This window comes from Atta cephalotes (assembly GCF_000143395.1).
Source record: "Atta cephalotes unplaced genomic scaffold scaffold00011, whole genome shotgun sequence".
Lineage (NCBI taxonomy): Eukaryota > Metazoa > Arthropoda > Insecta > Hymenoptera > Formicidae > Atta > Atta cephalotes.
The window spans coordinates 3,372,506-3,386,011 of NW_012130075.1; the positions used below are offsets into that span (position 1 = coordinate 3,372,506).

At 29.4% G+C, this 13,506-nt stretch overlaps 1 protein-coding gene across 1 annotated transcript; it reads right to left on the reverse strand.

Moving 5' to 3' along the window:
* Positions 1–201: 201 nt before the first annotated feature.
* On the reverse strand, positions 202–5,972 carry LOC105617135 (putative uncharacterized protein DDB_G0277255). The gene is made up of 10 exons (XM_012198708.1): positions 4,653–5,972; positions 3,332–3,385; positions 3,017–3,241; positions 2,793–2,861; positions 2,646–2,711; positions 2,460–2,582; positions 1,584–1,643; positions 1,398–1,466; positions 731–949; positions 202–507 (listed from the first exon to the last, which is right to left on the reverse strand). The coding sequence occupies exons 1-10, from the start codon at positions 5,970–5,972 to the stop codon at positions 202–204; spliced, it is 2,511 nt and encodes an 836-aa protein (XP_012054098.1).
* Between the last annotated feature and the right edge of the window lie 7,534 nt (positions 5,973–13,506).

A 13,506-nucleotide genomic window follows, 5' to 3' on the forward strand; every position in this document is an offset into this window, starting at 1 on the left:
AAATGACTGAATGAGGATTTATCAGAGAAGTCATAAACCGATTCTATGACCGTGACATCAATTGAACAAAGCCTTTTCAAAGAGACTGTATAAGAAAAATTAAGGAATAATATTAATAACATTTACAGTCAAAATATTGTCCATTACAGAAGTAATCATTTAAGAATCGATAAGTAATAAATTGCAGGCAAAATATGTAATTTAAATTTTCTTTATTGGCTGCCGCAAAACTTGTCTTCGCGTGAATGACACATAAGGTGAGTTCGTAGATGGAGGTACAGCGTAAGAAGGTCTGGATGGTGAATAAGGCGGATTTGTGGGTGGACCATACGTGGGTTTTTCCGGTTCCTCTGACGACTGTGAAGAACTGGCTGACAGACCAGCGCTAGAGCTCGACGATGTGCCGGACAAATTTGCGCTGGAAGTCGCCGACGTAGCCGACAATTTCAAAAAAGCGCCGAGGACTTCTTTCAGCGGTCCAGTTAGATCGCTACCACTCGGAGTTTCCTGCAAAGCAGATTAAAAAAATCTCAAATATCTGAGAGAAAAATTGCGAAAATGCTATTTTTTTGCACAAGCACAATAAAAAATAAAAATAGGAAACACTGTTTTTAATTTCAATTCAAAATTTTTTCGCAATTATTCAACGAGAGTTTACAAATTAAATTTATAATTATCTTAAATCCAAAATATTGTACGCGTATAGATATGTAAGAGGAAAATTGCTTACAGGTTTGCCGTAAGAATTGTAACCATCATAAGTTGTGGACGCGTGGGACGTGTCTCTGTTACCACTGTAACTATTTTGACCATACCCAGCGTTACCATATTGATTGTAACCATAACTTTTGTGACTTTTGGAACCTGTGCTAGCACCAGCGAGCACGCCTGTCACAATCGAGCTTACTAGAGATTTCACATCCGATTCACTTGCTGAAGCGGCGCTTTCCTGAAATTTGAAAATAATAAAATAGCATTAATTTAGTTTTGTAAAATAGAAAAAGAAGAGATTAATCGAGATTACTTTAATTACTTTATTCTTCTTAAGTTTTATCAAATTTTTGTATTATTATTATTTCTTTTATGTATATATATTATCTATATTTATTTGTTAACTTATATTCGATACTTTCATTTTTAAATATAATCTCTAATTTGCAAACTTATTGTAATTAGCTTCTAATTTTTAGTTTTTTATATGAATCTAAAAATTAATTTCAAGACAATATTATTGCTGTCTTATATATACTTCATTTGTTTTGCATTGTTTGTACAGTGTCATAAGTTATATTCACATACTTTTTAATTAATGCACATTGATAAAGTTATTAATATTATTATTATTATTAATAAAAATTATTAAATAATTATATAGAGAACAATTTTATGATGCGTACTTTACTTAGTTTAGCGGTAATACCAGCGATAAGGCCTGACAACACTGATTGCCCATATGGACCTTGTGGCTAAAATCAACGCATAAATAGATAATACAAAGCATTAAGGCGATAACAAAACATTAATACAAAATTGTATTTGCAATATATTATGTATAAATATACATAAAAATTAAAAAAGCTTACCTTGCTTAAAGGTTCACCCGATGCTGCAAATACGGATGCCGATCCTTGTACGCCTTCGGGCTAAAAATCAAGTGAATATTAAAAAAAGTTATGTATTAATAGTATTAGTCTAATTGAAAATAAACTTGTTAATAGCAATATTAAAAAAACAAATAACTTTTTATTAAAATAAGAGCATATCTATTTTATTAATTTACTGTTATTGAATTTACAAAATTATTTCTAATTAAACTGCTGTTAATCCTGTTAATACAACGTCATTTCTTTCCGTATACTATTCGTTTATATCTGCTTTTATATTCGCATAATAATCATGATAAAACTCACAATTTTTCTTTCTATTCATATTCTACATATCTACAAAGTTAGAAAATTTATGTTAAATTTAATACATTTTATGTGTCCTAAATTTTTTTTCACTATCTTCAATTTTTATGCTAATTTAACGCAAGATAAATATGGCAGAAAATAATACAAACGTTATGTAAAAGTTAACACAAAACATATAAAACTTCGACACAAGTTGGAAACAAATTGTGTGTTTTTTCAATAAAATTAACATTTATATATTAAATTAATACGTATTTACTTTTTATTCGTTTACTCAGAATTTATGTTTTAAAACTATATTATTATTTAATTTATTCACATAAATCATAAATTGTATTAGTTTAACACTAAGAAATGTTAAATATCAATTCAACACAAAATATTTAATAACTAAATATTTAAATAACTAAATATTTAAATAATAAACAAATCACATTATATTAATTTAACACTTTATATGTTAAAAATTCAAAAAAAATGTTAAGGATCAGTTTTAATACAAATACAGAATGTTTTTTACTGTATATAATTTTATAAAATTCTTACGCCACTACTGCTACGACTCAGCGGACCGATCAAGGGGCCTGAAAGAGGTCCGCTCAACGGCGCTATCAATTGTATAATAGGTCCTAAAATAGCTCCAGAATCGCTACCTTGTCCTTCTGGGCCCTGAAGAGATTGTTTTAATGTTTAGTGTATAGATTTTAGAAAGTATTATTCAAACAAATTTACCTCACTGAGCTTTTGAGAGAGTGGCAGTAGGACTGCTGGAATATCAACTCCGCCCTCCTCCTCTGGCTAGAAGACAAAGCATATTTTATCATTATAATTAAATCTCTAAGAATTTAAAAAGAACAGAAAAAAGCATTTTAATCTTACATCAGAAAGTCCTTCGAGAAGAGGAATTGCACCTTGAAGCACCTCTGCTATATCAACATCCGACTCCGGCTAAAAATAATCATTGTTTTTTTATACTGATTTTATCTTTAATATGGTATTGATATCATAGAATGTTGTACAGTCAGAATATAGAACACGAATATAAAAAAGTTATAAATGTTTTAATCGTAATTATTAATGTGTACAAATTCGTGTTTTCTTACATCACTAAGTTCTTCGAGAATTGGCGCAGCTAATGGTAATAATTCGATCAGAGCTTGTATAGATCCACCCTCTTCTTCTTCATCTTCATCTTCTTCCTGTGCTTCTGTTTGCGGTCCATCATTATCATCATTATTGTTTTCAATATCATCGTTCTCGTTGTCATTATTTCCATTATCGCCATTTCTAACACCGTTCCCATTATCGTCATTTTCATCATCATCCTCCTATGTAACGTTTAACATTATAATATTTATAGAATGCGTGTTTTTGTAAATAAAAAATTGTAAATAAATAAAAAATTATGAACTGCATACGCTCAGTTGCTGCGTTTGAAACGTTTCATTGCGTCTCCCACGATTAGGCGGCGTCTAAAATAAACAATTACGTTTAATTATACGTTTTGAGGCTTCCATGGGTTCATGAAAGTTATGCAGTTTACGGATCTCCATGTCTTAATATATCGTTAAATGTCAAGGTTTCATGAACATTACAGTTTACTTTATCGGGGCAAGAAGTTACTTGATATTTTATAATATCAAGTTGTTTTTCGCATAGTGAAATCAGATTCCACCATGAATTGAACTACAATGTTCACGAAACGTTGGCATTTAATGATGTGATATAAGATACGAAGATAACCTATAAACCACGTAACTTCTTTAAATTATATTTAATTAATTAGCAACGTTCTTCTCAAATAAATAAATTTTGTTACATCAGTTATTTTGTAAGCGTGCGACAGGCAAGATATAAATGTAATTATTCATAATACTGTTGCTATTATATTACAAAAAGTCACAATCATTAATTTAGTATTGCATTCTTATTGACTGCAATCAAGGCCACGCATTCTATCTATTTCGTCACTAAATCTATTTAATTATAAAATAGATTGAACAAGAGAGAATTCATCGTTGGCCCTCATTTGTATAATAGGTCGTAATGGATCACCAACGTGACACTTTTATGCATATTTATAAGTTAGAACGTGTCCTCGTAGGTTGAAAATATTACGGCCAATGAAATTGATTGTAAATTTCACAACTTTTATTTATAGTTATCGTCGTTCTCTTCTTTATTTATATCTTTTTAATATTGAGTTTACAGTAATTTTAAATTTTACAATTATTGTTTTATTTCTGTTTATTATTTCTATTTTTCCCGTATAAAAACAATTATCTAAATTTATACAAGTTAACTTAAAATATAAAAAAAATGTTTAATATAAGAGACGTATAAATAATAAAATTAAAAGTACTATCTTAAAATTAAAATCGCAATAAATAAATAAAATAAGAATATTTTAAGAATTGTTTATCTCTTAAATAAAGATAAAAAACAAATTTTTTTTCTTTCAAGAATTTTCTGTTTGCATGTTATTTTCATTTCAGTTTTTTATAATGCTTTCGTAAAAATCATTGCGACAAATTCGACTTTTTATAATTATTACATGACTACTTTTTTTTAATTCAGCAACATTTTTAATTTTTCTTTTTAAATACAAATTTATTTCACACAGAGCATCTTTTATGTCGTAATATTCGCCTAATAAATGCATAAATTATTTAAATTTATTTAAATTAATATTAGATTTATGTGCATTCAAAATTATACTACTTGCGATTATCTACTCACCTCCTCGAAGGCTACTTGTATCTTCTGTGTGTTTGTTCCTTTCAAGATAGAAAGTACAGGTTTTGCGACATTAATCTCAGTGCTATTTTTCGGCAATTTCCGCAAAATACCCAACATCCTCAGCAAATCTCCAAGTATTGCCGACTGTCGCTTTACAGACGATTTCTGCTTATTCGTACTTTTTATTTTCTTTTGATTTTGCCTTTTTTGCTCATTTATATTCTGCTGTTTCTGTTCTTCTTTCTGTTTCCCCTTTTTTACTTTTCCTTCTGTTTTTGTTTCACTCGTTTCTGTGACGAAATCATTGAAGACGATATTTAATCGTTCAGAATTGTTCGTAAATGTATAGTCATTTTCGAAGTATGGCAGAAATTCGTTCGGAAAATCTCTAATTGCAATGTAATCTTTCGGTTGCATCTTCGGAATCATTGTAGCTATTGGAAGTTCTTTAGCGATTGTAATTACTGCTTGGAAGGGAAAAGTCAACAGAGGTACACCTATATTATGCGACAAATTCAACCCAGTTAATCCATTATTCACAACAGTCGGCAGTGTCTGTTGTAGCTCATTATTATGGATATGAAGATTCAAGGAATTTCTCGTAGTTTGAAGTTTCGCCGGCTCCTCGAAGTCAGAAATATTCTTATCGATAGCGTTCTGATATGATTGAGCGATATTGATTGGCGATAATGGAAGATACGTGTTGGCGGGTGGCTGTAAGAAAGCATTAAAATTCCCAAAGGTATCAATTTCACTTTGCTGAAAAGGATTGCCGATGTTAAAGTCCACGTATTGTCCAAAATCAGTTGGCCCATTAATATTCGAAGTAGAAAGACTTGACGGATTCTGTGAATTGGACGATGTCGTTTGCATCGCTCCTATGGGCAAAGGATAAGCGGCCACTTTGTCATCCGGTCTTTGGAGAGGAGGCTCTTTAAGTCTTCGCGCCGGATAATTCACGCCCTGTCGTTTCTCATTCAGAGATGTCTTCTTCATTATCTCCTTTGATTTCGAACCCAAATTGCTCGTAAACGGGAGCCGCGTCTCAACTGATGGTGAGTTCTTGAAGATAGACGGTAAATTTATCTTCGATGCCATCAAACTCATTACATACTTAGACCAAGCTACTAAATCTTCTTTTGAAGTGATTTTAAGAGGTAGCTGGATCTCCAAGATTTTTGGGAAAGCCGAGAAACCTTGTTCATTTTGGAACTGCGAGTTTCTTTGAGATTTCAAAGGCGCCGAGGATGCAAGGTTAAATATTATCAAAATCAGAATGCCGTTCGAACGAGATAGTATCCTCGATAACATGAGGAACATCTTGAAAATCAATGTTTCTACTTTGAAAGTTGTTATTTCGTTCGAAAAGTTTTAAAGATTTAAATACAATTGGATTGATGATTGTGATATCATGATTTTCAATAAAAATTAACGTCACATTTTCTTTCTTATATTTCTTGCATTCTTAACAAATTTTATCGATTCGCCTAACAAACTTGATAATACAAACTTTGAAATAACGTGAATAAATTAATAAAAAAAATAAGTAAAGAAGAAATTTTTTATCAAAATTAATCCTGGTTATTCTTCTTTTGCATTATTTGAACACCTTGATGTGCGAGGTAATGTTGAGGAACCCACAGCAAGAAGACAGCTACAGTCCAGGATGTTTGACGGTTATAAATACAATTGAATTAAGTTATGTAATTTCAATATAATGGTGCACTTATATTCTCGATCACACTTCACTCACTATCATGAGCAGGCCTATTATTTACAAATAATAACTTATATGTCAGATTAATTAATATAAATTATTTATTTGATTTTACTGAAAAAAAAACTAGACGCTCGTCATTCTTGAAAGAAAAAGCTCATAGGACACGAGAATCGTACTTGAGGAACTGGACAGTTGAATAGGAAAATGGTTGCTTTATAGGCTGTGCCTAATCAGAGGTCTGTTTTTTCCCTGGTCGCGGAAGTATGCACTTTTTCCATGCACCATCGGGATATCGATTCCGCTAATCATAGTACGTGGGATCGGGGGCGGTCACGCTTACTTCCGTCGTTGCGTTTCTACCGACGAGGTAGAAACGTCTTCCTCTCTCCATTTGAATAATTACGTGCGCTAGCGGGGAAATATGTAATGCGAAACGTATGTGATGACAGGCCAGAGTGACTTTCGTAAGGGATGCGAAGTGCCTAATCTTGTAAGAACGCGTGGCAATTTTGTAACGTTGTAAATGGCGAAATTACTTATTTAGAGTAGATAGAGATGGGCATTACGTTAGATGATAACGTAGATGACGAGTGACCGCACATTGGATATTGATTACTGCGTGATTAAGCGATTGCGCGTTGAAACGAGTTTATGAGTTCACCGTTTATGCATCCTTTTCTTCCGGGTGCAGCAACCTCATCAATATCAAATGTTATTTCATAATACTTAACTTCATTAAACCAATTGTTAAACTAGACATAACTTCAGACTAGTCATTTACTAATTTGTATCGTTAGCAATTGTATTATGCACTGAGAGAAAAGTTTCTGGTATTTGTGGCTTTAACTGCAAGATAAAATAATTATAATTAAAAGCTCCATCTTTATAGTTATTATTGCTATAATAATAATTATAGTTATAATTCTATATATTCTTTAGTATATTAAAATAATAAAAATAATAATAATTATTATTATTATTACTAACATTATAGCAGTAATAATTATAAAAAAGGAGCTACTAACTAGTATTTTTTTTTTACATGTATTATAATATAATAGTCATAAATATCAAATTTATCTTAACTTATTAATATTATTAATTTTATTAATAATATTAATCTTAACTTAAAGCTTCGAGTTTAAATCTTACTAGCAATTAATTTTTTTCTATAAGATATAATGTTTCATATATGATAATATGAGATATATTGTTTCTTATAAGCATAAAGCAAGGACACGTTTACACCCGCTCACTAATGACGACTCTCACGACCGAGTCAAGTTGAAAGTAATTAACTTAGAGTATGCAAGATAGAAAGTCAGTAAAGACCCAAAAATCGCAGATTCTATTTTACCAACTCTCTTTAACAATTTACGTTATACAATTAAAATTTCATAACAGTCACTATTAAATCATTACTTTGACCAATCTTAATATATTTCATTTAAATTTGATTCAAGGATGTTTTATACAGATTTTAATTTATCTAAATGATTAATTTATTAATTTATCTAAATTGTTGTCTACAAATATGAAAATCAAAATAACAAGTATTCACATAAAAATAAAACATTCTGAAAATGTCAAAATGAAATTATAAATATTTTCATTAAAAAATTAAGTTATTTAAGCAATAAATAAATAAATAAAATATTTATAGGTTAATCATGACTTATACCTTGACTTATAAAAATTATTTGCGAAATCTGAAGTACATAGTGTCTCGGCGCTAAGCATACGAGAATATGATATGCAATAAAAAAGCGAGTGTAAAATGTCAGTTTAAGATATTTCTTTAGCAATGAGAAGGTTGTCCGATTACATTCGGTTACCTTTCACTTTTTCGAAGAAGAAAGGTTTATATAAAGCTTCCAAGTATCACAATCTGTAATTGGATCATAATTGTATTCGACACCAAAAAGTACACAAAGAGATCCATTTGAGATAAACACAATTGTAAGGATTATAATATATGTATAATATTAAGAAAATAGTATACAAATAATCATGCTTTAAATTCTTTTTTTAAAAGAAATGCGTTTATTTCATTAAAATAAAAAGCGGTATGAAATATATATTTTATTGAAGTGATCTATTATAATACAAAAATAATTATAATTAAAAATGTCCATTTTCTGATAGATTTAGACAAAAAATTTGTTTAAACAATGGAGGCTTCAAATTCTTGCAGCATACAGAATCTTGATGCTGCTTTACCAAATCAACTCTCTGAGAACTTTTTGATATCTAAAGATAAGATTTTTGTTTTAATTAAAGGACTTGTTCTAAATAAAAAAAAATCAACGAAATATATATCAAATGTCTAAAAATTAATTTGATGAAAGCAACATCAATAGGTATATTAATTAAGATTTCGCCTTTCGCCTTTTAAAGAAATTTGTGAAAGCAAAAGTAAATATTTCTAAGTTATAATTATTATTATTTTGTAGTTATATACTGTGGACAATTCAATAAAGTGAGTATACATTTTTATACCTTATATTATAAAATAAACCTCTTAGAAACTTAATTTATAACAAACTTAATTTATAACACAATTATGTTCATTACATGTAAATTCTTTTTAATTTAAAAAAAATTATTATTTTATTTTTAGGAGCTTGCATTAATTAAGAGCGAATTATGAAATTTGTATTTTTAGCAAAATATTTCTTAGCAACCATTTAAGTAACTGTATGAATACTAATAGGACTCGAAGTTGTTCAATCGAGCGCAATAAAATCGACGCGGAAAAAAGAATGAAACACACAAGACCAATGAACTTTCCATTGCACAAATGCACGGTCAGTGTGCACTGTGCTGTCGAATGATTTGCGCGATTGTGTTTGCAATATTGTGTTTGCAATATGTTCTTCCGCCCAGTTCTGATAAAACTAAAACAATTTTTACAACTTTAAAAAAGAGAAAGATTCTGAACACAATTGTGCAAATAGTTAAAAAGAAATTATAAGAGAAGTTAGAATATGAAATATGAATAAAACATATGTATTAAAAAATTGTAAATTAGTGAAAATGACTTCATATAATCAATACTAATCGCCTTCTAATATTAAATTATATAATTTTTCAATTGAGAAGTATAAAAATAATTTATTAACTAAGTTAATTTAAAGTTTAGTTTATTAACTTAAAGTTCAGAATTTCTTAACTTACCTACTAATAATTCACTACTAATAAGTGGCTACAAAAGTAAAATAATTTCATAATTTTATTTTGTTTTGTGTGTTTTTGTTTTGTGTACTTTTTTTTAAAGCATTAATATTTATGCAAATCAACGTTGACATTGATGCTTTGGAAAAAAATGGAGCATGAAAGAAAAGGACTATTTATATATACTATTTTATGCGCTACATTTTGCTTCTATTATCATTTATTAGTAACGAATTATTGATAAATAAATTAAGAAAAAAATGAACTTATTAGAGAAAGATGTAAATCGTCATACTCGGATAGGAAGTGAGATTAGTCAACGATGAAGTAAAAATTGGTTTCTCTATAAAATCTACGTAAACTTATCATTGATATACAATTTTCGCCAATCGCCATCTACCTTTCATTCTCTATTAATCACTGCGACTAGCATGATCTATTCAGTCTAGACTGCAAGCGGACTGTTCTTAACTTCTAACTAATATGCATCAGCTACTTCTTCGAACTCCACCATCTGCCTAAAACATCATTTAAAATAAGTAAAAGGTCCTCAAATTTGCCAACAAATCTAACAGTAATTTAATTTAATCAAATGTTTGTCATAGAGATCAGAAATAAGGTTTGTGTAACACTGGACAAAGTAATTGGCTTTTCTTTTAGCGTAACATTTTACGGATGTATCGAGAGAACTAAGTAAAAAGAGAAAATGTTGCATACATTAAGTACGAAAATTTATCAGACAGCAATTAAAATTTAAATTAATATTGATGTAGATAAAGGTGTCTCCGTCTGGTGAACGTTCACCAAAGCCTTAGCACTAATCGAAGTCTGGTTTCACGGTTGTTTTAATAAGATACGTAGCTGTCGGTAAAATCGTAGGCATCATCAATAATTTTGAGTTCATCGATGCATTTCAATCCTGAAAAAGACCGGTCATTTTACGCCATAACAAAATATTTGCTTAATTATGCAATTCAATGAGCAGAATGTCTAAAATCGAATAATGCTATTTTAAGACATCTTTCAGAGTTTTTTGAAATATATTAAAGCTGTTTCTCATTTCAATAATTTAATCGATATGAATCAATACTTTCGATATGAACGTGTTTTTTGTATCCATCCATTCAAAATAATTTATATTTTGAGGTATTGGTCATAATTAGTTTCATTCATTTTGCTAAACAGCCTGACAGAGATGTTTTCTCAAATATGGAATTGAAGAGAATAAAAGAGAACTCTTCAGTACTCTTTTAGACCTATTTAAATTAATTTTTTTGTAATTTTGTAATTTTTGAATCTTCATTATGATATCAATAAAGATGGCTTGAACAGAATCGAAACATTCAATTCTTCCGATCAGTATGTAATGTTTTGAACAATACATTTATTATTTCGCACGAAATAACTGCGTTTGATTATTGCTCTCAATTGCCAGTTAGCCAGTATAATGTATAATGTATTTTTATCTTTTTTATTTTTTTAAAAATAAAGAAATATCTTTGTTGATATCTTAATGTTAAAGTTGTTAAAGTTGCGTTGGTTTTAGATATTCTGCTCTTGAAAATAAAATAATAATTTTATTCATTAAGAAGCTATAATTAAAAACTATTTATTTCTGTCACAATTATCGTAAATAAAGTGCTTCCTCAAAATAAAATTCATCGATTTATGTTAATTAAATACATTATAAATTATTTGACTACTCAACTACAAAAATTAAAATATGAAGCTTTAAAATCCTTTTTAAACATTGCTCTGTCATTGCTCAATCATTTTTTGCAAAGATAATTTTAAATTTTTTCTTTTAGTGCTGATTTTAAGTGATCCTTTAATTTCGTTGAGTAAATAGTATGATAATAAAGTAATAATAATAATAAAAGTATAATAATAATTAAAGATTTATTATGTGTTAATAAAATTAGCACGAATATGAAATCTACACATTTAAAAAAAAATTAAAATTTTAAAAAATATAGAGATGAAAGAAATATTTATTGCGACTTTAGCGATAAGTCAATACATAATTGACATGTAGGAATACGTATTTGCGTGTACATGTACATATATACGTGTGAGGTTAATATAAATTATATTATGGCATCATATATTTAAATAACATATATTTGTCATATATATGTCTCGATGACGTCAAATCTTAATTAAAATCAATGTAATATTTTCAAGCATCCTGTTACTATTCTAAACATAATGCAAACCGCTGCATGTTGAAGCTGCGATTAAAGTTAAGTGAGCTGACAAAATAGCATAGATCAATAACGTTAATTTCTATAACTTTGCTATAAACCTGTAATCACGCAGACTTATTACTCATTTCAGCAATAACGATTCTTGCAGAAATACAGGTGAAAAACGCAAAGCTCAATGACCGCTCTTTTCACCCTTTCGCAAAAGCGGCTGTAATCGATTTGAAGGATCGAACGAACGGTAAGAACATCGAAACATCCGTTCGAGAGAGAAACCTTTGCACCGCTGTGCCAATCAATGATCATTTTCACTTTTACCCCGAACGATAAAATAAACGTTGAACCGGCTAACATCGTACGAACGCGTGTCACGTATAATGCGTGAAACTTGTATTTTAGATGCAATCAAGTAGCTCATGGAACACCGTTGCATGTACCTGGGCCTCTTGATCGAACGGTCCCACTTTCATGCAAATCTCAGTAGCTGCAAGGTTAACAACATTCGTGCTATAGACTATTCTTTTAGACGGTAGTAACGTAGACGACGGTAGTAAGTAATTCTTTACACAGAATAATTAGTTGCGTGTTACTTTGAGTCTACAAAGTGAAAGAAAAACGATAGTGCGAAAAGACGCTGAGAGGAAGGCACTCAAGCATAACATCAAAATGACAAGATTAAAATAAATCGCAAATAATTAAAAAGTGACTTTTAATGATTATTTTGGAGCTATTTTATGTCACATTTTGACTTCATGATGACTTATGTTCTACTTGGGCATCTGATAATACTAATTAGACCCAGCTTAGTGCAATAACTTTTCATTATTATGCGTTTATGAGCTATACTATAGTTGTAAAGAATTATTCTTTAATTCCCAATTTCTATGTGAAACGGATATATTATTCTATTTCAGTTATAAACTTATCTTTTGCAACATGGGAAAGAGACAAAAAGAAGAGAAACAAAAAAATCATTTATAAGACGTGAGACAGGAGAGAGAGAAATTCATTCATTCATTATTATTATCTGTGTTCGCTTTTGTTAAACGATTTATGAAACATATCGCGAAGGTTCACTTGATTATACCAAGCTCGAAATTGTCTGCTATTACAATCTCCGGTTTGCAGAGAACAAAATCGTGCCACGTCACACTTTCACTGGGACGACGGGAGAATCCGTTTCCGGACCAACAATCAAATATATCATAAAAATGCTCGTGAGACTACATACTGCGTTATGCGAAAGGTAAAACGTACAATATTGTGAAGTAACAAAAGAGATGTATGTGAGTCTTTCAATCGTAATTAATACTAAAGAATCACAAGAAGATAAATCAGAAGTGATGATTAAAAATTTATTCAGCTATCGAGATTGTAATTTATTTCTGTTACATCTAACATTAGATAATCTAAGACGAGACTATTAATAGTTATAAAATGTTTACAAATGTAGAAGTTATCTTTCTACGAGATTACAGACATTTATACCTGTAAGTATATATTTATAACGCAGTATTTATCAAAGAATAGATATGTCTACAGACATATAGAACGATTAAAAAACGTTTGGAATGATTTAAATATCTTTCGTTGAAATATTGATAGCTATTTCTGTCAAAATGATTAAGTATATCAAATTATTCATGTCGCTTCTTAAATACATCATTTTTCACTTTGATCTAAAACTTTTTTAATATTTTGCAATAATTAATTATTTTCTTCAATGTTAAAATATAATTTTAATATATATTCTTGC